General features: G+C 38.6%; 1 protein-coding gene across 5 annotated transcripts in view; it reads left to right on the forward strand.

Moving 5' to 3' along the window:
• Positions 1–26271, forward strand: part of CORIN (corin, serine peptidase) — a 266093-nt gene that overhangs the window by 223169 nt on the left and 16653 nt on the right. For all 5 annotated transcript variants that reach the window (XM_011927324.1, XM_011927327.1, XM_011927328.1 and 2 more), the window contains 6 exons: positions 322–435; positions 2322–2432; positions 3528–3657; positions 17562–17678; positions 20112–20161; positions 20310–20484. In XM_011927324.1, the coding sequence (XP_011782714.1) occupies positions 322–435; positions 2322–2432; positions 3528–3657; positions 17562–17678; positions 20112–20161; positions 20310–20484 (697 nt within the window). The remainder of the gene's footprint in view (positions 1–321; positions 436–2321; positions 2433–3527; positions 3658–17561; positions 17679–20111; positions 20162–20309; positions 20485–26271) is intronic.

Here is a 26271-nt window from a genome sequence, read left to right on the forward strand (position 1 = left end):
TGGCTCACTGCAACCTCTGCCTCCCAGGTTCAAGCAATTCTCCTGCATCAGCCTCCCGTGTACAGGCACATGCCACCAAGCCTGGCTAATTTTTTCATATTTTTAGTAGAGACGGGGTTTCACTGTGTTAGCCAAGATGGTCTCGATCTTCTGACCTTGTGATCCGCCCGCCTCGGCCTCCCAAAGTGCTGGGATTACAGGCATGAGCCACTGCGCCCAGCCGACATCATGCCTTTACAGTGTAGTTTTTCTACATTGACTGAATTTATCATTATTTTCAACTCCATGTCTACTGCAAATAACCTTTTCTTCTGTCTCTAGGTTGTAAAGAGAGAGATCTTTGGGAATGTCCATCCAATAAACAATGTTTGAAGCACACAGTCATCTGTGATGGGTTCCCAGACTGCCCTGATTATATGGATGAAAAAAACTGCTGTAAGTGCTTATGCGAATTTGTCAACACAGCATTTTTATTTTAAACACCAGTTAAGTCTCATTTTGAATACAAGCTAAAAATGTGTAAGTATCCATACAAATCTTTTGGTATTTTCATATCTTTTGATCAAACTCCACTTGTAAAGACGTATTCTAAGAAGCCAACTAAATATATGTAAAATATACATACTATAATATTCTTCTGGCATTATTTATAGTATGGGAAAATTAAAATACCTCCAAATATCTGAAAATAGGGAACATAAACTACAACCATACAAAAAAAAATATGCAAATATTAAAATTAGATTAGAGAAGAAAAATTTCTCTTGGATTCATTTTATATCGTTAGTTGAGTAAAACAAAATATTCAGTATTATGTGCACTATTGTCCTGAGTTTTGAAAGTACATATATCCACACATAGAAAAAGATCAGAAAGTCATAATTAAAAGTTTACAGTTATAGTCTTTGGGTGGTGTAATTATTAAATATTTGTGCTTTTCTCTCTTTTCTACATTTTCTAAATGAATGACCATTGCTTTTAGAACCGGAAAATAATTATGTCTCTTAAGATGTTTTACCTACAGATAGATAAATGAAACAGAAACAAACAGAAAAGCCCGAATTGAAATGACAAACAATGAAGACATTTATCTTTTATCATATATATATATATATCAATCACATGTTTTATATTATCATATAAAGAGTCAAATGTAAGATGGACTCTTGAGGCTGTATGTGGCAGTTTAGTACCTTGTCTGTGATTTCAGTTCAGTTTCAACTCAGGCTGGCTCCCACAATGCTGAAAAGATGACGTTACCATGGGCACCTGGGGCACCATGCTTCTTTTATCATGTCCAGCCAGAAGGAGAAAGGACCATGTTCATATCTCCAAGATATCATTAAGGGATTTGCTCAGGTCACTTTGGGCAGAGTCACAGCTAGCCATCAGGAGCCTTTGTGTAGTTAGAAAAGACACTTCCTACAAACAGTTGAACTGCAAAAAGAAGCACCATTCAGGGAGAACCAATAAAAAAAAAGATGCTGTTTTCTCCAGGTTGTTCCTGTCCCCAACTAGGGCACATGGCACAGCAGCAGATTTTGGGAAGGAGCCGTCCTGTGAAGCACAGTCACACAACCATAGGCCAAGGCCTATGATATCAGAGCATATGTTTACTCCTGGACTACTAATTCTTTCAGAAAACAAACAAACAAACAAACAAACTGTAGACAGAAAAATGCCATGCCCAGCTTAAATTAATCAGGATCTTCCTTTGAAACTGGGGATGGCAGGTGTGGGGGTCTGAACCAAAATGGGCTCCCTTAAAAAAGGAGGAAGAAAGGAAATGGTTAAGTAGGCAATCAAGGAGATTTACTATAATTTTTAAAACTCAAAAGAGAACTATATACGATTCACAGAGTCATTTAATAATAGAGATAAAAAACCCATTATGCATCTCTGTGGACAGAGATTGTTTTCTTTCTAAGGTGGCTTCAGTCTGTTCATCCCTCATACTCTGCTCATGCGAATTTTAACCCCGTTCTCTGATCTTGGGTATTTCTGCTGCTATGAGTACCGTTTATTCAGTCTGATTGTTAGAACCAGAACATTGAGTCACTTGAACGTAGTAATTCTGTTTAAATGCTCTTTGTATGTATTGATGTCTATTAAATAATATTTTACAAATTCTGTTTATACTATTTTCATGTCTGTTTGGAAGTCTCAGCGATCACATACTTTCTTCTTTCCATGCTTCTACTGGCACATGAAGATCACATACTTTCTTCTTTCTGGCACTGGCACATGAAGATGTGCATGTTAGTGATAATCACATTTATTTCTAAAATGTTTTCCTTCTCACTTTTTGTTCCCCATGCCAGCATTTTGCCAAGATGATGAGCTGGAATGTGCAAACCATGCATGTGTGTCACGTAACCTGTGGTGTGACGGTGAAGCCGACTGCTCAGACGGTTCAGATGAATGGGACTGTGGTGAGCTACCTGTTTCTGCCATCTGTTGTACTCTCTCAGGCCTGTCAGCCACTGAAGCTAAATGAATCCTAAATTACTTCCTGGATTTTACTGGCCAAGTTCCTCTATTTTGTTTTACTGTTATAAAAGCTGATAGTGGTAATCTATGTGTGTTATTTCCAACTCACAGAAAATTTCCCCACCAAGCTACTTCACTATTTGAAATATTTATATTATAGGGAAAAACATTTGGGTTCAAAATGTTGTAATCATATAATTGCTGGAATAGGATTTAAAAATTATTCATTAAAACCCAACTTCAATAAATTTAATGATAGTCTGCCATTCTTTTGTCATCTATACCTACTAGAGTAGAATAGTCAAGTGGCTCCTCTGCCTTCCCTACACTCTCTAGGTCCAAGACTTCTAACTATCTAGCTCCTTACACAGACAGGAATTAAAGACATCTCCTACCAGCACCTCCAGTGTTGCAGTTTGTGATCTTGAGTTTGATTAATTTCCTCATCCCGCACTCATCACTCTTTCCATTCGCTCAGCTCTTTCTCAGTCCTTTGCATCAACCAGCCAAATCACGATTCTCATGTGTGTTGTGATCAATTGTGCAGCATTTCATAAGTGCTCTGAGGCTGGTTAAGTACAGAGGATGCTCCTTTATATAATAGGAATTAACACATATACCACATTAATCCTAAATTTGCATCCCTCTCACGCACTTGCATTCTCATATGCTTTCTTGAAGGAAATGATAGAAATGGATTTACAACTCGCTTCTTGTAATTATGCAAATCCTGGTTAACTCATGGGATGAGTCCTGGCTCTGGCTCTCTTCTGACTCATCAAGAAAAGTTAAGAACTGCCTGTCTCTTTCATTAGAGTCTATGGTTCTTTGAGGGTAGAGAACATTTCTGATTCATTTTTTTTTAGCCCTCTAGCACACTGAAGGCAGTGATTTGCACAGGGTAGGTACACACCAAATGGTTAATGAAAATAAATAAAAATGAATGTATGCCAATGAAGCAGAGGCATGTAAAGTTATGTGCTTTCATGGGAAGAAATGTTTTTAATTAGGGTTTCCCCTGTCTTTTCTTTCCCTAGTGACCCTCTCTATAAATGTGAACTCCTCTTCCTTTCTGATGGTTCACAGAGCTGCCACAGAACACCATGTGTGTGCAGATGGCTGGCGGGAGATGTTCAGTCAGTTGGCCTGCAAGCAGATGGGTTTAGGGTAAGGTCAGTAGTTTGTAGCACTGATGAATTTCTCAGAAAGCTTCATGGAACTTGGCAGTAATATCTTCCTTATGGATGCATAGAGAGTTAGTGCTCTCGAACAAAGAGTACTTCAAAACCCGGGAAATGAATCAGGTGAGAGGACCGCATTTCATTACAGGCAACTGCCCTGAGGAGTGTGCGCTGGAAATGTACTTTGGTGGAGTCTCTAAAAGTAAACGATGTAATTGTATTTTAAGTACTTCTGAAACGAAATGCTTTCATTATTTATAAAAGCGTTGTGATCATTTCCTTTGAGGAATTTCGATGAAAAAATCTTGTAATTTTCCCCCAAGAGGTTATTGAAAATTTCTTTTTAAGCAACACATTTTTAAAGAAATTGAAGTTGCTGGCATTTCTGTTTACTCTAAGTAAGGCAGTAAATGTAAATCAAGAAATAGTTCAGTATATTCGCTTCTCAGTAGAATGAAAAGATTCACTCTGGCTTTGATACAGATATACTGAAATGGATCCTTTGAAAGTTAGATACTTGCTATTTTGTGAGGTTTTTCTTTTTCAGTTCCATTGGGGATGGAAAGCAATAATTTTCGGTGTCTTAGAATATGTAAGTATTTCTTTCACCGTCGATATATTTCAGATTTGGGGAAAGTGTAGAAATTAGAGAAATTGAAGACAAAGGAGTTCTAAAATTCTAGACTAAATAAAAAATTGAGTAAATGCCATTTCCTAAGATCCACTGAACAAAATTGAAACGGTTTTACAATAATGAGTCATTCAGTTATGGGATAGCAACTAGCAGCACATTTTTGTTTTCCTAGTTCAAAGAATTACTAATATGTAGCTCCCAACATCTTGAGTCCACTTCTCCCCTGAAAAGACCCGTATCTTTCGGAATTGAATAACCGATGCTCATTTATAATAAAGGAACCTTAAACTTTACGAGAGTGGAAAATTGTATTTGCCAAGATCTATTAAATTAGACTTCATATTTACAACTTCATTATTGTGTCTAAATCAAATAGGATATGACTGTGTTCAGAGATAAATGAAAAATCTTTTGCATATGGTTATGAAGCATCTTTCTTCATATGTATAAGGTTTTATCTGCAAAGTATAAGGTTGGAACTGCAAAGATTTTACAACCGGAAAGTTCTTTTGACAAGCCACCCTGAACATAGCTGTTCTATTGTAAATAGATAGGTTTCTGTTTTTAAATATGCTTCTTTATGTTTCTTCTAAATATGTGCGTATCAGGGTTTTTATTGTGTTAAAATGCACACACATAAAATTCACCATTTAACCACTTTAAAATGTGTAATTCAGTGGCATTTATTTTATTCACAATGTTGTGCAACCATCACCACTATTTGTTTTAGAACACTTTTATTATCCCAAAAGGAAACTATGTACTCACTAGGCAGTTACTTTCCATTTTCTCATACCCACAGGCCCAGGTAACCACTAATCTGCTTTCTGCCTCTATAAATTGGCCTATTCTGGATATTTCAATATAAATGGAAATATACAACATGTAGCCTTTTCATCTGGTTTCTTTCACTTAGCACATTTTCAATCATCTGTCTTGTAGCATGTACCAGTACTTCCTTCCTGCTTGTGACTGAATAATATGCCATTAAATGGATATACATTTTGTTTATCCATTCAGACATTTGGATTATTCCCAACTTTGGCTATTGTGTGCACACTGGATTTTTAAAAAAATATGTACTCCATTTGCTCCATTTTCTCAACATAGTTGGAAATTGAAACTTCAATATTATATTTTAGATATCTTTAGATATATAAAATGCAAATAGACATACAGATACTTTTTATTTTAGATTATTTTATTTCACAGAAGGGCTAGGGAAATCTGAGATAGAGGTGTGGTTGGAAAACCATATCCATTATTTGACTGATTTAATGGGAAAAATGGGTAAGTGGTGATAAGTCCTCTAAAGAAATGAGTACCAGTAGTTTTTGAACTTTTTAGTTGCCTTGAAGTTTACTCTTTAGTTGACTTGAGTGGCTCATTAATTGACAGAAATCTGGAGAGATAGGCTACGCTAGCCATGATGGTAATGGTCAAGATGAGGCTAGCTTCCTGCTGAGGGAACAGGCTCAGGCAGCTGCCATGTGACCACTGTCTCTGGAGACCAGTTACTGTGCTGCAAATTCACAATTCTGCCACTGATGACTCAAATAAACTCTAAGTCACCCTGCACCTGTGAGTCATTTCCTCCAGATCAAAGCCCTTGCTAGAAGGGTCTGTCTGGCCATGATTGGCCTATGCTGCAAAAGGAGGGAAGTGGGAATGGGTGTTCCTTCTTAGCTTCTGGAGTGGAATTTGTGCCAGCCTGCCTTTGTACATTCAGACATATTCTGCATCAAAAATATGAAGTTTAAAAAGCAACACCCAACTAATTCCATTCAATATTTCCCTTCCCTTTTTGTTTTTGAGTATCTGCTTATGGGCCTTGTACTGGACTAGGCATTGGGTCGAGGACGCAAAGTGAATAACATCGTCAGAGTTTATAATGGAGCAGGGAAGACATGTAGGTGAACAGCCAATAACACAAAGTTAGAAAAAAGTCCAGATATTTTGCCATCTGAGAATGGTGTAGACTTATTGCATAGAACATGGCATTTCTATTAAAATTATACAAGAAAAACATAAAACTTTAATCTTACCTTGATAGTATAAATTTGTTATATCACTCACTCATTCATCAGTTCATTCAGTAAACATTTATAGAGAATGGCATTGTAGAGGCCGGGCGCGGTGGCTCAAGCCTGTAATCCCAGCACTTTGGGAGGCCGAGACGGGCGGATCACGAGGTCAGGAGATCGAGACCATCCTGGCTAACAGGGTGAAACCCCGTCTCTACTAAAAATACAAAAAAAACTAGCCGGGTGAGGTGGCAGACACCTGTAGTCCCAGCTACTTGGGAGGCTGAGGCAGAAGAATGGCGTAAACCCGGGAGGCGGAGCTTGCAGTGAGCTGAGATCCGGCCACTGCACTTCAGCCTGGGCGACAGAGCAAGACTCTGTCTCAACAAAAAAAAAAAAAAAAAAAAAAAAAAAAGAGAATGGCATTGTAGTGTATGTAGGGTCCAGAATCAGCATACCCTAATTCCAAGTGGATCATTCATCTACTTCAGGGGGTATATTTTGGAGGGAATTTATCAAGAATGCAGGTCTACCAAATTTCATGTGTTGCAGGGATTCTACTGAAATGCTTTCTTGATAGAGGCAGTTGATTTAAAACACTTGCGTTTTTTTAGACCCAAATTATACCTTCCATGTCTTACTCTCAAATGCTAGGCTCTCAACTCAGTGCTTGTCTGGATGAGAAGATTTAGAGTTCTTTGTTGAATCTGAAAAACTTTTTGCTTTCATCTGTTGATATCTCAAGAGTTCAGCCCATATTGGAAGTATGATGGCTATTTGATTAGAAAAATGTATAAATGAAGCCCCTAAATGCTTGTGATAGCTGTATTAGTCCACTTTCATGCTGCTAATTAAGATCGTACCTGAGACTGGGAAGAAAAAGAGGTTAAATGGACTTAACAGTTCCACAGAGCTGAGGAGGCCTCATAATCATGGTGGAAGGCAAGGAGAAGCAAGTCACATCTCACGTGTATGGTGGCACACAAAAAAGAGAGAGCTTGTGTGGGGAAACTCCTGTTTTTAAAACCATCAGATCTTGTGAAACTTATTCACTACCATGAGGACAACACAGGAAAGACCTGCCCCCACGAGTTACAATTCAAGATGAGATTTGGGTGGAGACACAGCCAAACCATATCATTCTGCCCTTGGCCCCTCCCAAATCTCATGTCCTCACAATTCAAAACCAATCATGCCTTCCCAATAGTCCCCTGAAGTCTTAACTCATTTCAGCATTAACTCAAGAGTCCACAGTCTGATGTCTCATCTAAGACAAGGCAAGTCTCTTCCATCTATGAGCCTATAAAATCAAAAGCAAGTTAGTTTCCTAGACACAGTGGGGGTACAGGCATTGTATAAATATAGTCATTCCAAGTGGGAGAAATTGGCCAAAACAAAGGGGCTACAGGCCCCATGCAAGTCTGAAATCCAACAGGGCAGTCAAATCTTAAAACTCCAAAATGATCTCTTTTTGACTCCATGTCTTGCATCTGGATCACACTGATGCAAAAGGTGGGTTCCCATGGTCTTGGGCAGCTCTGCCCCTGTGGCTTTGCAGGGTACAGCCTCCCTCCTGGCTGCTTTCATGGGCTGGCATGGAGTGTCTGAGGCTTTTCCAGGCACAGGGTGTAAGCTGTCAGCAGATCTACCATTCTAGGGTCTTGAGGATGGTGGCCCTCTTCTCACAGCTCCACTAGGCCGTGCCCCAGTAGGGATTCTTTGTGGGGACTCTGACCCCACATTTGCTTTCCACACTGCCTAGCAGAGGTTCTCCATGAGGGCCCCACCCCTGCAGCAAATTTCTCTCTGGGCATCTATGCATTTCCAGACATCCTCTGAAATCTAGGCAGAGGTTCCCAAATCCTGATTCTTGACTTCTGTGCACTTGCAGGCTCAACTTGCACCCTGTGGAAGTTGCCAATGCTTGAGGCTTCCACCCTCTGAAGCAACAGCCTGAGTTGTACCTTGGCCCCTTTTAGTCATATCTGGCACAGCTGAGACACAGCACCAAGTCCCTAGGCTGCACGCAGCACAAGGACCCTGGTCCCAGTCCATGAAACCACTTTTTCCTCCTAGGCCTCTGGACGTGTAATGGGAGGGGCTGCCATGAAGACCTCTGACATGTCCTGGAGACGTTTCCCCATTGTCTTGGGGATTAACATTCTGCTCCTCATTACTTTTGCAGATTCTGCAGCCAGCTTGAATTTCTCCTCAGAAAATGGTATTTTCTTTTCTATCGCATTGTCAGGCTGTAAATTTTCCTAACTTTTATGCTCTACTTCCCTTATAACACTGAATGACTTTAACAGCACCCAAGTCACCTCTTGAATGCTTTGCTGTTTAGAAATGTCTTCTAAAAAAAAAATAGAAATGTCTTCTACCAGATACCTAAATCATCTGTAAAGTTCAAAGTTCCACAGATCTCTAGGGCGGGGCAAAATACCACCACTCTCTTTAGTAAAATATAACAAGAATCACCTTTGCTCCGGTTCCCAACAAGTTCCTCATTTCCTTCTGAGACCACCTCAGCATGGACTTTATTGTCCATATTGCTATCAGCATTTTGATCAAAGCCATTCAACTCGTTTCTAGGGAGTTCCAAACTTTCCTACATTTTCCTGTCTTCTTCTCAGCCCTCCAAACTTTTCCAGCCTCTGCCTGTTACCCAGTTCCAAACTTGCTTCCACATTTTTGGGTACCTATAGCAGCACCCCACTCTCCTGGTACCAATTTACTGTATTAGTCCATTTTCACACTACTGATAAAGACATTCCTGAGACTGGGAAGAAAAAAAGAGGTTTAATAGACTTACAGTTCCACATGGCTGTGGAGGCCTCACAGTCATGGCAGAAGGTGAGAAGGAGCAAGTCACATCTCACGTGGATGGCAGCACACAAAAAAGAGAGAGCTTGTGCAGGGAAACTCCCATTTTTAAAACCGTCAGATCTCCTGAAACTCATTCACTATCATGAGAACAGCACAAGAAGACCTGCCCCCATAATTCAATCACCTCCTACCAGGTTCCTCCCATGACATGTGGGAATTGTGGGAGTTACAATTCAAGATGAGATTTGGGTGGGGACACAGCCAAACCACGTTAACAGCATATTGACTTTGCTACCTGCATGTTCAGTATCAAAAAACTTATGGGCATTTAATTAATTGATGATACAAATCAGAGTTTAGACTACCTTCTGATATTTGCCGAATGCTCAGTTGTAACATCTGGTATTTGAGTGAGTTAGTCTAAGGGAAATGCGACTCTTTATATCTCTGGGCTCCACAAGCTGTATATACAGTTAGATGATCAGGAAACAGTGTGTCTGGGCCCTATGATTTTGGCAAAAATGCTTTTATGGAGTTAGTTGCAATTTGATTTTATGCCCTAATCTTTTAGTGTTGGTCAATAGAAGTTGGTCAAACATTCTTTTCAAAGCATGTTTCTGTATCTAGGCAAAACCACAAAGATAGCTTCTATTATATGACCTACTAGTCCCTAATAATCCCTGGTATAAGGGTTTACACTTTAACTTCCTCCAAAAATTTATTCCCACTCATCACCATGGTTGTAGCATTGTCTTGGACATGATATGAATGGATCCTGGGTAAATAAGAACATGATTTATAACTTGAATAATCCATCAGGAGTTGACCAAAGAGGGCTTCTATTATTTCTGTTAGAAGCCCTTGTAAGGAATCAGTCTCCTTTTGAAGCTAGATACACCAGGAGACCCTTAATGATGACTTAACTTCTGATAAGGTGTCTTTTTCATGTTGTCTTAAAAACCTACTGCAATCTGGCTTTTACCTGAAAGACAGGACTGACAGCAACAATATTACCTACATGCAAAAGACTTTGGTCTTCTTATCTTATTATTTTACAGTTTGGACTGAAAATCTGATTTCTTACTCTGACCTGCCAGACACTGCATAATTTGGCCCCTGCCTTCCTCTCTGACCCAATAAATATCCTAGTATTCTCCACTTGCCCACTAAACTTTAGACACATTGACCTTATTATTGATGTTAAAACATTTCAAGCTCATACCCATCTTGGGGGGTTTGCCTTCACTGTTATTTTTACTTAGAATGCGGAACTCTAAGACTTCATTATTCATGTTTCAGCTCATACATCTATGACTTAGAGAGACTTTCTTTGACAATCCTACTTGAGGTAGCTTTCAGTCTCAGCATGTAACCCTATCACATTTGGTTATTTTGTCTTATTCAGGGAAATTATCAGTATCCAAAATAATTTTTACATGTTTGTAATTTGTTCCTCTAACTAAAATAATAGCTCCTTAGAGAGGGACTCCATCTGATACCACACCAATCTATTATCTCCATTTCTATCCCACCTCATTAACCTGTAATCATCAATTTTAACCCTTGTCTATCTGGCTCTGTCACTTGTTTAAACCGTCACTATAATGTTTCTTCTGAGCTCCAACTCACTTTATATCAGCTTGAACACTCACTGACTAACCCACTGTAACATTAATAAACATGTCAACCTAATCTTTTACCTTTCCTATGTCTTTCCAAAACTAACATACAAACTGAAGAACATGTAGAATCTTGATTCTGAAGAACAATAATCTTTTGAACTAACTCATTTCAATTAAGGTCACAGGCAGCAGGCACATATGGTGTTGCTTCTCTGCATTCCTCCCTTCCTTTGGGGCTTACATCGCTTCCTTCTGGATATTTGCTTCACTTCCCATTTTATCCTTGGGCTCCAAATGGGAGCGACCTTCTTTGTACATGACTCTCTTTTTGGTCTGTGATTGGTTGAGGGGTAGGTACCTACCCCAAGATGGACCAATCAAAGTATCTTACTGCCAGGCCACAGTGATTGGTTTTGGGATTCTTGGTTCTTCAACAAGATTTTTATTTATTTAAGACAGAGTTCTGCTCTTGTCACGCAGGCTGGAGTGCAATGGTGTGATCTTGGCTCACTGCAACCTCTGCCTCCCAGGTTCAAATGATTCTCCTTCCTCAGACTCCTGAGTAGCTGGGATTACAGGTGCCCACCACCATACCCTTCTAATTTTTGTATTTTTAGTAGAGACGGGGTTTCGCCATGTAGACCAGGCTGGTCTTGAACTCCTGACCTCACATCATCCACCTGCCTTGGCCTCCCAAAGTGCTGGGATTACAGGCGTGAGCCATGCCTGGCCCAATATTTATTTTAATTGGACCTGGGAAAGATGACTTCTTTCTTTTTTGGTCATAAAGATGAATGCCTGTGAGTTTAGAACTGTAGGCAACTAGTCCTCTGGCTTATAGAAAACTTACTTTAAGACAATGAAGCTGTCATCCCCTTTGCCCTCCTCCCCACAACACAGAAGGAAGTGGAGACGAGAGTTGAAGAGCCCTGAGGTTACTGGTTCCCTGGCATTGATCATCTTGAAGACCATCCACATCTCTTTAGTAACTGATTGCATTTCCACTTTTTGATACTCACATATTCCAGTACTATTTTAGGCACTTTCAAAATGCCAATTTTTTTTGTTAATTCAATATTTGTTTACTTTTTTTGAATTTTGAATTATTTATCTTGTAATGGACCCATAGAGCTATATATTGACTTAAAACTTTGAAGTGAATAGAGATGCACATATTTTTAGAAAGCATTTTTATATTCCTGTTATACTCAAGAAGAAGAAAATAGCAGCCAACAAAGCAAGACTTGTGTTAGAAAAATACATTCTACTCTGGTTCAGAGTCTTTCTGAAGAACTGGAATTTAAAAAGTATGTTGAAATTGAAACTGATAATCTCTAGCTTTACATGATGAAGCAAAAGATGTGAAGATAAGCAAGAAATATTTTCTTTGAAACTAAAATTAAATTGTCAATAAAATGTTGCATTTCTATCTCTTAAAAAAAAGTGTTGTCCCAAAAGGTTGAGTGCTCGAAAAAAGCAGATGGGATTTTTGAAAATAAAATAGCCAGAAGGAAATAGCTGAATTGGCATAGATTCCAAAAGAGGTAGACACTTCTGCTCAAAAATATTCTTACAACATATTTGTTTTATAAGACTGAATTTCATATATGTTCAAATGATATTTTAATTCAAAATGTTTATGATTGATTATTTTTACACTTATAATAAGATGTTTATTTTAAATGGTGCTTTATTTTTATTTTTGTTTTCTAATTTATATTAGAATGATAGTGTATATTTAATAGTCATATTTTATAAATTTAAATTTTAGTTCACATTACAATTTTGTAATTTTTATATTGCAAATGGATTAAATATTTAGTTTTGTTGATTCTTTTATTTTATGAAATATGACCCATTAACCTTCCCCTTCTTTGCTTTGAGATAGTTTTGTCATTTGTACCTATAGATCCTTGCCTAATACAGTTACTATGCTCCATCTCTGAGATAGACAAACACATAATAAGAGAATAAAATTATAGGCTGGGCGCAGTGGCTCACACCTGCAATGCCAGCACCCTGGGAGGCCGAGGCATGCAGATCACTTGAGGTCAGGAGTTCGAGACCAGTCTGGGCAACATAATGAAACCCTACCTCCACCAAAAAGTACAAAAATTAGCCGGGTGTGGTGGCACGAGCCTGTAGTCTCCAGCTACCCGGGAGGCTGAGGCAGGAGAATTGCTTGAACCTGGAAAGTGGAGGTTGCAGTGAGCTGAGATCGAGCCACTGCACTCCAGCCTGGGTGACTGAGCGAGACTCCATCTCAAAAAAAAAAAAAAAAGAAAAAGAAAAATCTATCTATCTATCTATTGATCTATCTATCTATCTATCGTCAGTTAGGATTGTAATAAAAAATGTTTTTAAAATACTGAGTTAACTAGAAAAATAAGCTCAGAACTTGTGCTCTGCTTTAAGCATTTCTACTGATGGAAGTTTTGCTGTATAAACTTCCATTGAACTGAGCTATCCAGCCTGAGAAATGTTTGTGTAGCAGAGTTCATTCAGGTTTTGTTTGAAACCTATTAGTGCCTGTCTGTCAAAATTTCTACTTGACATAATAAGTAACTTTCAGTATTAATATGTCAAATCTATGGGACCCAAACAGGGAGAATATGACAAGATTCAAGAATAGATATTTGAAATCAGATACAAAATGTTTAGTGTAAATGTTTCAAGTTTGCAACAGGATATTTAGAATTGCGAATAATTTATCTTATCCACTGTGAAAGGCATTTATATGTCAAGATGAACTGTCAAGGACTGAGGTTGGATGCTTAGATTATTTTCCCCCATCAATAGACGCAAGAGACAAACCTTATCCTTCAACTGAAATGTGTTACATGTCTAGGTAATTCCTGCACGTCTGTCTTGTTAGAGGTAAGAGAAAAGCCCTGGTTTTGGAGGAATTTGTGATGACCTTCGTTTTTTAAGTAAGCAACCCCAACATAATCATAATTTGAACATGGGATGTTTATTACTAAAACAAAGTGACTTGAGGATGGGAGAGTAGGCCAAATTGTCTAGGGATCTGGCTGTTCTCCTAAGCCTTGAAATATTTAATCCCTTTCATAATGTTAGGATGTTCCAGAACTCCTAATGAGCTCTGTTCTCTCATTTCAGCGTCGGAAAAATGAATATTTGTATGTGTGTCTTATGACTACACAATTCCTCAAGAAGTAAATATAAGGCAAATCCTTCTGCTTCTCTGTATAGCACTGCTTTCAGGCCCCATTATTTAGAGCAGTGGTTCTCAACCAGGCGTGACTTTGCCCCTAGGGCAGCTGTCCCCAACCTTTTTGGCACCAGGGACTGGTTTTGTGGAAGACAGTTTTTCCACGGACTGGGGTGGGATGGGGGGAATGGTTTTGGCATGATTCAAGCACATTACATTTATTGCGTACTTTGTTTCTATTATTATTACATTATAATGAAATCATTATACTACTCACCATAATGTTGAATCAGTGGGAGCCCTGAGCTTGTTTTCCTACAACTAGATGGTCCCATCTGAGGGTGATGAGAGACAGTGATAGATCATCAGGGATTTGATTACCATAAGAACCACGCAACCTGGGTCCCACGCATGCGCAGTTCACAATAGGAGTCATACTTCTTTGAGAATCTAAGGCTGCTAATGGGACAGGAGGCGGAGCTCAGGCAGTAATGCCCGTGATTGTGAGCAGCTGTAAACACAGATTAAGCTTTGCTGGCTTGCCCCACACTCACCTCCTGCTGTGTGGCCTGGTCCCCAGGGGCCCTGGAGCTGGGGACCCCTGTCCTAGGGGACATTTGGAATGTCTATAGGCATTATTTTTTACATTGTAAATCCAGAGTTGATGGGATCTTACTAGCAGCTAGTGGGTAGAAGCTAGGGATGTTACAAAACATCCCGCAGTGCACATGAATCGCCCCACATAGCAGATAATTAACTGGTATAACTTGTCAATAGCACCTAGGGTGAGAAACCATGATTTAGAGGGACCCTCCGGACCTCCTTCTCTAGCTCATCCCATGGGTTAAGGACTCTGTTAGCCAAGGAGTTATGCTCACATGGAGCCTCATCCCTTTTCTAGAATGATGTTTTCAAAGTGTGGTCTCAGACCAGCATCATTATTATCACCTGTGATCTTGGTAGAGCAACAAATTTTGGGTCCCATCTGAGACTTCATTGAATCAGAAAATCTGGGGATGAGGCCAAACATCTGTGTTGTAACAGGTCCTCCAGGTGATTCTGATGAATGCTAATGTTTGAAACTCACTGTTCTCAGGAGTCCAAGAGATCTATATTTGAACCTAGCAGATATGTTTGTCAAGAGAGGAGGAGAGAGATTTTCTTTGACAGCTTGATAACTTGATTTATAACATCTAAATATGTAGACAAATGGCATTTGGGCCTCCATTTATACTCTTGTTCTAGGTGCTGGATTAGATCATTGCTAAAATTTCCTTCTCCGTGTATGAATCAATAGATGCACACCACATTTTCTTTACACAATAGAACAGTATTCAGTATTCTTAAAAAAGAAGGAAATTCTGCCATTTGAGACAATATGGATAAACCTGGAGGACATGTTAAGTGAAATACACCAAGCATAGAAAGACAAATAAGGCATGATCTCATTTACATGTGGAATTTAAAACAGTCAACTTGTAAATGCAGAGAGTAGAATGTTAGTTGCCAAAAACTAGGGGATGGGGAAAATGGGGAGATGGTCAAAGCGTACAAAGATGCAGTGATGTGGAATGAATAAGTTATGGAGATCTAATGTACAACATGGTGACTATACTTAACAATACTAAATTGTATACTTGAAATTTGCTAAGATTCTTGGCCTTAGTGTTCTTACCACACACACACACACACACACACACATGCACGTAACTAGGTGGTGATAGATATGCTACTTAGCTTGATTGTGGTAACCATTTCACAAGGTATACATATATCAAACATTACATTACACCCCTTAAATATGTACAATTTTTATTTGTCAAGTATGCCTCAATAAAGCTGGGTAAAAAAGAAAGGAAAATTGAAGTTATGCAGATGCTCAGATTCTGTACGATGGCAGAAATACAACCAAGCAAATCCACTGACTTTTTAAAATGGGCATAGGATGACATTTCTAGTGCTAAAAGTTTACGTTCGTGCATGAGAAACATGCCAGTGTTCAAGAATTTCATGAAAACCTAATTTTTATAATGATATTCTCCTATCCTTGATTAATTTCTTAAATTTTCTACTTGTAACTGAGAAATTCCGGCTTAATTGCCTTTCTTCTTGGAAGCTAATGAATGAAATGCAAAAACATCCTGTGGATGTCTGTGGAGCCCTTCCTCAGGGGAGCTAGGGGGCCTTTGAGTTCTTTGCAATGATTTTCCTATCCAGCATCAGTGCACACTCTCTCCCAGTTGCACTCCCCATGCAAGTATCTTGTTGCCCTATGAATACCTGATTTAAGAATGACCTGATGAAATAACAAAATCTAAAGTTTATCTTCCTTTGGCTTTACCTGGATTTAGGAGGTCCACAGGTAGTTCTATTGCAGAAGGGAATTCTCAGGATGCAGGTTATCAGGATGCAAGTTACCACAAACACCATGACCAGTATATGTGGCCTCTGACTTTTATACTTTCTATCTCACTTTGCCTCTACATTCAGAACTTCTGGAATTGATGGAGAGCCAGATTCATTTTGGCCAAGAAAAATAAAAAATTCTTATTTCTGTAAGATTTTTTTTAATATCTTCAATAATCTAACAGTCAATTGAAGTTTCTAAATAAATTTATATCTTACGCCACTCTTCTTCATTGTGGCTAGGAGGTATGACATTTGTTTTAAAAATCAAATGTTTATAATTCATTCATTATGAAATACTCTTGTGTTTTTCATCTTTGGCTCTTATTCTGTCATCAAGTGTTCCCTTTAGAGGGTTCTTCCTTGCCTTTTTAAAAGTATGAGTTTGGGGAAGTTTTTGTTCATTTTCTATTATGTGATTACAACAGTTTAAAAATAATAATTAGGTGAGGAAGGGTGCTGTGGTTCATGCCTGTAATCCCAGCAATTTGGGATGCTGACGGGTGCAGACCACTTGAGGTCAGGAGTTTAAGACCACCCTGGACAACATGGTGAAACCCCATCTCTACTAAAGATGTAAAAATTGGCTGGGCGTGATTGCATATGCCTGTGGTCCCAGCTACTTGGGAGGCTGAGGCAGGAGAATCACTTGAACCCTGAGGCAGAGGTTGCAATGAGCCGAGATCACACCACTGTACTCCAGCCTGGGCAACAGATCAAGACTCCATCTAAAAAAAAAAAAAAAAACCAAAAACCTAGAAATATAGAAATATTACATTTCTTACAACTTTTATACTGCCTAAACAGATGCTAAATGCCACTGATTCTCTTTATGTGTTGTTTATTTTATTTTATGATATTGCTATATTGCAGAATTACAATGGACAAGGAAAGAGGAGGAAAAAAACCCAGCTACATAAATTTTATTTTACCTTTGATCCCTGCCTAAAGTTGTTCTTATGTTTTACCGTTGGAACTTTTATATCATACACATTATAATCCTAACATCTCATGAAGTTCAAACACAGGTCAGCAGGGAGAATAACTAAAACAACTCCAACAATTTGTAACAGTCCAAATTCTCCTCTTGAAATGTTGACATAATTTAATGCTTCCTTTTGAAAGAGAATGAGTGCTAAATAATGAAAATGCCTGTTCAAAGATCATTGTACTTTGAATACTTATCCAGTATTTGCCTTGTATCAGAGAACCATCTGTGACCAAATTGATACAGGAACAGGAGAAAGAGCTGCGGTGGCTGACATTACACTCCAACTGGGAGAGCCTCAATGGGACCACTTTACATGAACTTCTAGTAAATGGGTAAGAACGCATTCATAAGAACTGTGCAGAGTCAGATTACAGAACAAGAATTTTCATCAGGCCTTTCTTCCATTTTTTAACTTAAGATAATCCTAATTTGTCATATCAATGAAGAGTTTCCATAGATTCGCTATTGCCTTTACATTTCAACATTGGTTGCTTGTATTTCTTCTTTCTAGACATAGATTTTTTTCTCTTTTATTCATCATTACAGAAACTATCATGGTGAGAAGAGAGGAACTTGGGTTCTAATCTTGGATTTCTTCTAATATCTTATTTAAAATAAAACCTCATGTCTGCATTTCCTACAGATGCTACATAGAACTAGTTAACAGAGGGAACTGAAGTATTGATAACTAAGAAAACTTGGAATGTCTAAGAGAGGAATAGACACAAAATGAAATTATAATCAAGTTGCCTTGAAAGTGCACATAAGTTTCCCCTAAAAAATCATTGCATCTTAAACAGGGCTACTTCACTTGTCTGTGGGTGGGGTGTAGGAGGAAGACAAATTGAGGAAATTTACACTTACTAAGTTCTTATTGCATTATAGGCACACAGCTAGGTAGTCTTATATACACTGACTCATTTAAACCTCAAATAGATTTGTGAACCATAGATGATTATCCAATATTTTACAGCTTTAATATTTTATTTAGTTTAGAATATTTAAATAACTTGCTCAACTCTCACAGCCCACAGATGCTAAGTGATAGTGTCTGAACTCTAAATAAGTTTATCTGACTCTGAAGCTCATAAATGTTACTACCTCTTAAGAATTTTAAAGAGGAAAACTAAAAATGGACCATTTCCTCTTAAAATGTCTTGACATTTTCCTCACAGATCAAACTGCAGCCAGATTCCTGCATATTTGTCAACTGAAATACTTCCTCTGAAACAATGACCTAAACCTTTTAACAAAGTGATTTGTTTCCCCAAACTTGGAATTCCAGAAAAAACCTTTCAGGTCAGATAAATGAATAAATAAATAACTTATTCTAGATTGGGAGTTAGTAAACTTGGTTCTAGTCTTGGTTTACTAATTAGAAGTGTTATCTTCTATAACTGCAATTTCCAGTAAGAAGTTGGATGAATAGTCTTTGATGACTTTCCTATTCCTAAGAGCTATATGTTTTCAATCTAACAAATAACAACTAATTATTAAGTATCTCTTTAATACCAAATTCAACATTAGGCTTTGAGCGAATGTAGAAGTGAATAAGGGTAAACAAAGGCCCTTATCTCAGGGAATGTACACTATATGGAGTGAAGACAAAGATTATAAATTAGTAAAAATAATTTTGGACTTTGGTAAGTGCTGCAAATAAATTTAGGATAATGCAATAGAGAGTAAGGAAGAGAGGATTTTAGACTGTGGGAGGGTAGAAAGCAAATGAGCTTTTCCTGTATTACATATTGTATGCAAATAATTACACGTACCCCTATGTAAATGTAGCAAGAAATGAAAATACAGTAAATCTTCAGAAAGGAATGTAGAAATTATATATTTAGGGTTGGGTTTTGTTTTAAATCTGAGATATCTAGGATTCTAAGTACATCATAGTATTTTTGAAAGTCCCAATATGGGTTTTTATTGTCCTTTTTCATTTACATTGAGGTTGTAATGTAAATGTTTCATGGTTGGAAGACAACTTAGTGATTAAAATTTCTACCCCAAACTGAATTATCTTGTGCCATCACATTGAAAGATCCTTTAACAGAGACCATGTTCTTGCATTCAAAGTTGAACTTAGATTTTAGAAAATTCTTTTTCTGAACCCACAATTCTTGTAAATTGCACCTACTAGTTTTGATCATGTCATCTAAAGTTATATGAAATAAATTTAAGCTACTTTTCCTCTTGTCAACTTCTCATACAGCGGAAATTTAACCTTGAGAATCTTTGTAAGACTCTTTTCCGGTCTAAATATTCCATTCCTTTATCTGTTCTTTAATTTCTGAAGTCATATTTTACTCATCTTGGACTATTTCTCAACTGGTTTTGAGCACACGCCACTTTGTATAAGCATAAAAAGCTGACATGCTGCCTCCTCACCATTGATTCTAAAAAGTACCCCCATCTCTCCTTGAGAATTGTAGTTTGAATTAACATTGTGGTGGTACCACCAGCCGAAATGATGTGGGAAATTTTGTTAAAATAATTTCTTTTCCCACAAATGTGAAATTACATTATGATATTAAATAAACTAAAAAAATGAAGTATATATATTCCATATACTCCCGCCCACAACATGATTAATATCTGACCACACTCCTGCCTTGAGAATTCCTGTACTGAGAGGAATTGTTGCTCAGAGAATGTGATCTCCGATGGTAACAGTTGGAGCTGTCTTGTTTTTCACCGGTAAAGTGTTTGAATTGAACAGTAAATATGTAACTTAATGTTATACCGTTTTATGTTTCCAAATCCAGGCAGTCTTGTCAGAGCAGAAGTAAAATTTCTCTTCTGTGTACTAAACAAGGTGAGAGAATTAGAGATGTGGCAATGGGATATGAACTTAACTGGATTGGCTCAGGGGAAGAGTGATCCCTTGTAAGTGACAGCAAAGAGCTAAGCGTTTAGCAAGGTTTGGCATCAACTCACAAACTGTGTCTTCTGCTCCTTGGTAGACTGTGGGCGCCGCCCTGCTGCCCGAATGAACAAAAGAATCCTTGGGGGTCGGACAAGTCGCCCTGGAAGATGGCCATGGCAGTGTTCTCTGCAGAGTGAACCCAGTGGACATATCTGTGGCTGTGTCCTCATTGCCAAGAAGTGGGTTCTGACAGTTGCTCACTGCTTCGAGGGGTAAGCTGCACCTTTCTTTTTTTCCTTTGCCTGGATTTGATCACTTTGTCACTCAGGAATTCTCAGTGGCGTATGTAACTCCATGAAGCCACATCGAGGCGAAAGCCACAGCTAATCTACTTTCCAGGTCTTTATCTTCCTAAAGTTTTCTATCCTTGGTGTTGCAATCTAATATACTGGCTGCTCATTTGTTGGAAATGGCTGCATATTGCTTCCAATTTTTGTCCTAAGGAGGGAGAGAGAGAAAGAAGTTTAGAAGATTGACTCCATGCTACTATTAGTCTCTATTCTAGACCTCTTAAATATATCACACATATTACAACTTAAACAGAGTGATTTATTTGGATACTACAATGAGGCTTGGATGCAGAGAAACTGTTGAGTGGTTTGGGAAGCAGACTTAAAGGTATAATGTGTGTAATATGTGTGCTATTCAGAGAGTGTGTGTGTGTTTGTGTGTATGTAAAGAGAGAGGTTATGTTATGCCATTTTGTGGTTCCAAATCTAGGCAGCCTTGTCATAGCAGAAGTGAGATTTCTCTTCTGTGTGCTGAATGAGGTGAGACAATTAGAGGGGTAACTATGGGATATGAATTTAATTGAACTGGATTGGCTCAGGGGAAGAGTGATCACTTTTTTGATTTGGAGCCCATCCAAACCAAACCAAAATATGAAACAAAGCAATGACAACAAACAAAGGTTTATTTTGACATAATTGGCTCATGTGATTCTGGAGGCTTGGTGAGTCCAAAACCTGATGGGGTAGGTGGCAGGCAGGAACATTAGGCAAGAGTTGCAGTTCAATCTGCTGGTAGTATTCCTTCTTGCTGGAGAGGTCAGTCTTTGTTCTATTAAGATTTTCATCTGAATGGGTAAGATTCATCTACATCATGGAGTGTCATCTGCTTTACTCAAAGTCCGCTGATTTAAATATTAATCTCATCCAAACAACAACAAAAAAAACACCTTCACAGAAACATATAGAATAATAGTTGGCTAAATATTTGGGCACTGTGGCCCAGCCAGATTAATACATAAAATTAACCACCACAATATGCCTAAAGAGAGCAAAACAATAAAACTAAGGGAAAACCTACCCTAAACTGATGAGCATCACTGCAGAATCGCTTCCAGCTATCTGTTATTATGTAATTTAGTAGCAAAACAAAACAAACAAAACCAAACATAAACAAAACAGTAACAACAAACAAAAACTCAGACATTTATTGTGCTCACTGAAGATTCAGACGAAGTGTAGTTGGCATAATTTGTCTCTGCTCTGTGATTTCTGGGGCCTCAGCTGGAAGATTCCAAGGCTAGGAAGAGGCTGGCACCATCTGAAGTCTGACAGTAGATGCTGCCTGTTGGCTGGGGCCTCAGTTCCTCTCCGTATGAGACTCACTTCATGGTGGCTGGCATCCTCCAAATCAAGCTTCCCAAAGAGGAAGCCAGGAGGAAGCTGCATTACCTTTTCTGACTCAGCATCCAAAGGCACAAAATATTGCTTCTCCCATGTGGTTGCCCAGAGCCATTAGTCACAGGCTCTACCTGATTCAAAGGGAAGAAACACAGACCTCCCACATCAAAAGACTTGAGGATAGGTTTTGAAAACCACCATACCAGCCATTTTATTGAATTTATTTTTAATAATTTTACTTTACTTAAATGAAGTAATATTAAATAATAGCAAAAAAAATTGAGACAAAAAATAATCCACAGATCTATTACTTAATTAAGTGAATACTTTTCATTTGATCTGGTTAGTTTCTAGGAAAGAAATGCAATTTCATTTTTTGTCTATTTGTTATTATTTTGTCTTAGCTTTGCCAATTATTGTGTAACCACTGACACAATTCAGTAACTTCTTTGGGCCACAGTTTTCTGTTATGTGAAATTAAGGAAATAATAATCCCTACCTCACAGAGTTGGTGCAGGCAGGAAGTGAAACAGTCGGTGTAGAGCTTTAAGAACTATACCTGGCATCAACCAGTAATACACCAAAAGGTAAAGTTTTCTTTTAAAAAAACTATTGCTAAAATCATGCATTCTGCATTTTCCCTTAGCATTATGGCATGAGTATTTTTGCATTTTGCTAACACTATTCTCCCACACTCATTAACCTTAATTCCTGATCATCCTTAAGGTAACCCCTGTTAGTGCATTATGAATATTCTCCCACAACCATAAACACATGTATTTTTCACAAGGTGTCACTGTTTACTTTTGCAGTTTGGAAGAACACCCTATAATTTCATTTATAAGTTGTTTTTCTCATGTAGCAATATATCATAGACATCTCTCCAGGTCAACTGATGTAGCTCTAACTCATTTTTTTTAAAAGTCAAATAATATTCTATCTATAGATTTACTATAACTTTTAAAATTATTCCCCAGTTGATTCCCAAACTAAACATTTGGTTTAGTTCCAGTTTGCTGCCATTTTAACAATACCGCAACAAATGTTCTTAAAGAAAGCTACTCACCTATTGGTACTCTTGTTTCTAGAGGATGCAGTTCCAGCACACACCTGTAGTTTCATAAGGAGGTTACAGAGATGGATACATGTTTTGTTCTCTAAGGGGCTAATCTGGTGAGGAGACAGACATTTAAACAAGTAATTAGAATACAGTGTGATAGTGATTATAAAATGGAAATGTGTATATCCAGTTATTTGATTGCTATTTTGGGGGAAATAAAACGTTAAAAAAATCAAACTAACACCTTGTCTTGAGAGCTTTTAATGTGTAAGATCCAGAATTATTGGAAGAGTCTGCCTAGTATGTCAAAAAACACACTGGAATGCTATTGCTTTAGAAGGGGCCAGATGTTTCCAGATGTCTCTTCCAGACCTAATTTGTAACTCCATGGTAAGAAGAAGGTTGTACTAGCAAGAGTACATTCATCATGAGATGATTACCTAAATGAATCTAACAGTTTTTTTTCAGGGAACAGCGCTCTTTATGTGCTGGTTAATCCAGGTTCATACCCCACTTTTGTTATTTCCACATGTGTTATCCAAGGTTCCTCTTTCACTGGCAGATCTATAAAGTTCAGGAGAAATCTTACAATAGAGCAGAAATATGTGTTTATAATTAAGGGCATGTACATAATATTAAAGGCTTTGATGAAGTTTCACAGAACATTAAATTTAACAAAACTGTCAAGGGAGGCCTAGTCTATCCGTAAGAAGTTAGAAAATGCCCCACTTCAAACAAGCCTTTGTGAATGTGTGCTAATAACCCTGATTCTGTTTTATGACATCTCCAGGGGGAGCTGCAAACTTTTGGGAACTTCAAATTTATGCCATACTCCCTTTTGGAGCCTTCAGTTACAGCAACTAATGGGATTTACTTAATATCCTGATCCCATAATTTGGCAAGGCCTATAAATTCCCTCAGCCTGTCTCTTTTAATTATATTTATGGGAAAAAAAAGACAAGTTTGTTTTGCTCTGCTATGAAGAGGTAGATAAAAACCCCAAATGAAAATTTAAAACCATGAGATGGTTGACCAGATCAAGCCCCATATGTCCTAGTGACAATTTGCTTTCAAAAGTTCTAAGGAAGAAAGACTTTGACTTTCACGGAGTAATTTAGCAAGTAATTTTCCTGTTTTCTTCCACTTCTAAAAGACTTAAGAATGAACTTTCTAGGCTGGCACACAGCTAGTAATGGTCAGAAACATCTGATTCCTCTCCAGGAAACCCACGTGATAAACTGTGCTCCCACTACATGACCACAACCCATACTCCTGCCACGTCACCCATGTCTTGATTCCCTCTGCACGAGCTCTTCAATCCAACAAGACTTTTGGTTGGTGGCTGCACTTTGTCCCCTGGTGTCTCAGTCCAAAGAGTCTCCTTCTCGCCTCCTTTCTTTTTCTTTTTCTTTTCATTTTTTTCTTTTTTGAGATTGAGTCTTGCTCTGTCACCCAGGCTGGAGTGCAGTGGCACGATCTTAGCTCTCTGCAAGCTCTGCCTCCCAGATTCACGCTATTCTCCTGCCTCAGCCTCCTGAGTCAGTGGGACTACAGGCGCCTGCCACCACACCCAGCTAATTTTTTGTATTTTTAGTAGAGATGGGGTTTCACTGTTTTAGCCAGGATGGTTTTGATCTCCTGACCTTGTGATCCACCCGCCTCGGCCTCCCAAAGTGCTGGGATTACAGGCATGAGCCACCGTGCCCAGCCCTTGCCTCCTTTCTTTCCCTCAGCTTACCCTGGGCTCATCACTTGAGTCTTTTCACCAGGACCTTTCTTTTTCTTTTCTTGTCTTTTCTTTTCTTTCTCTCTTGTTTTTTTTTTTTTTTGATGGAGTTTCACTCTTACTGCCCAGGTTGGGGTGAAATGGCACAATGTCGGCTCACTGTAACCTCTGCCTCCCAGGTTCAAGCCATTCTCCTGCCTCAGCCTCCCAAGTAGCTGGGATTACAGGTGCCTGCCACCATGCTCAGCTAATTTTGTATTTTTAGTAGAGACAGCATTTCACCATGTTGGTCAGGCTGGTCTCGAACTCCTGACCTCAAGTGATCTACCCACCTGGGCCTCCCAAAGTGCTGGGATTATAGGCGTGAGCCACCACACCCAGCCCACATTTTCTAATCCTATGTCTATGCTCTTCAGAACTGAGGGAGAGTATTACTGAAGAATGCAGATTCCTGCCATGCCTGACTTTCAACATCAGTTGGACCCTTGATATTACTCAATAATCTTCCACCTATTTCTAAACAGCTCCCTCTCCTATACCCCACAGAACAAAATCCTTGTTTTCACTTGCCCGTCTGCCCTGATCTGGCAGTCTTTTAATACACTGAGAAAAGGAAGTGAGAAGTTTGGTCTGACTTTTTATTACTGAGCTCATGCTGTGTCCTTCTGCTTACTTCTTTATCTTCTAGGAGTGTATGAACTGTGCCAGTCATTCACAATTTGTTTTTCTATTCCATCTACTCTAAGGATTTGGCCTATTCCCATCAGTAGTAATGTCCACTAAAAGAAAAATTTTCCATTTTAGATCTATACCTCCCATGGGGTGCTGTTTCTCAGCATCACTAGGGAGTGAGCAAGTGTGACCTTAAAAATCCCTAGGTGACTCTGACCTTACCTCATACTCCCCACTGCCCTGCCCTCTATGGAAATGTTTTCTGTCACCCTCCCCTCTCCACTGGAAAATGTCTGGGTCTAGGATATAGCTAACAGTCGGCCTAACATGCAATCCCATTGTTTTGGTGGCTTTCCTGTGCCCAATACCTTAATCCTTTTTGATGCCTGTGGACCCTTGTCTTTGTTTCAGAGAAGTTTAGTTGTAAAGATGTGGTGTATAAGGTTCAAAGGACCAGCAATTTAGTCTATTACCATCACTTGCTGTCTCTGTGACTTCATGTGAGTTGCTCATCTCCTCTGAGTCATTGATTTTTCTTCTCTAAAATGGAACAATGAATCCCTATTTACATCTCACAGTTGGTGTGAGGATCATTTGGAATAAAGTGTGTAGAAACACTTGGAAAACTATTGAGATTGTATCCTATTGAGACACCCAGGCTGCCAATCTAGTTTGCTTGTTGTATCAATTTTTAAATTTTTAGGCAGCATTTAAAACCACAGATACTTTGCATAAAATCCAGAACTTTGGCTTTCCTTAGACAATTGGAAGGTCAGGTTCCACTGAGCATTCCAACATGACAACAATTTTCTGGAGCTGAGAGGCGGATGGCCCTTGGGATGGGTAGGGCTTGTGATGTGACAGTCTGTACTTACTGAATTTCCCCCAGCCACTTCATACATTTACTTTGAAG

Source organism: Colobus angolensis, unplaced genomic scaffold (assembly GCF_000951035.1).
Source record: "Colobus angolensis palliatus isolate OR3802 unplaced genomic scaffold, Cang.pa_1.0 Scaffold71, whole genome shotgun sequence".
NCBI lineage: Eukaryota > Metazoa > Chordata > Mammalia > Primates > Cercopithecidae > Colobus > Colobus angolensis.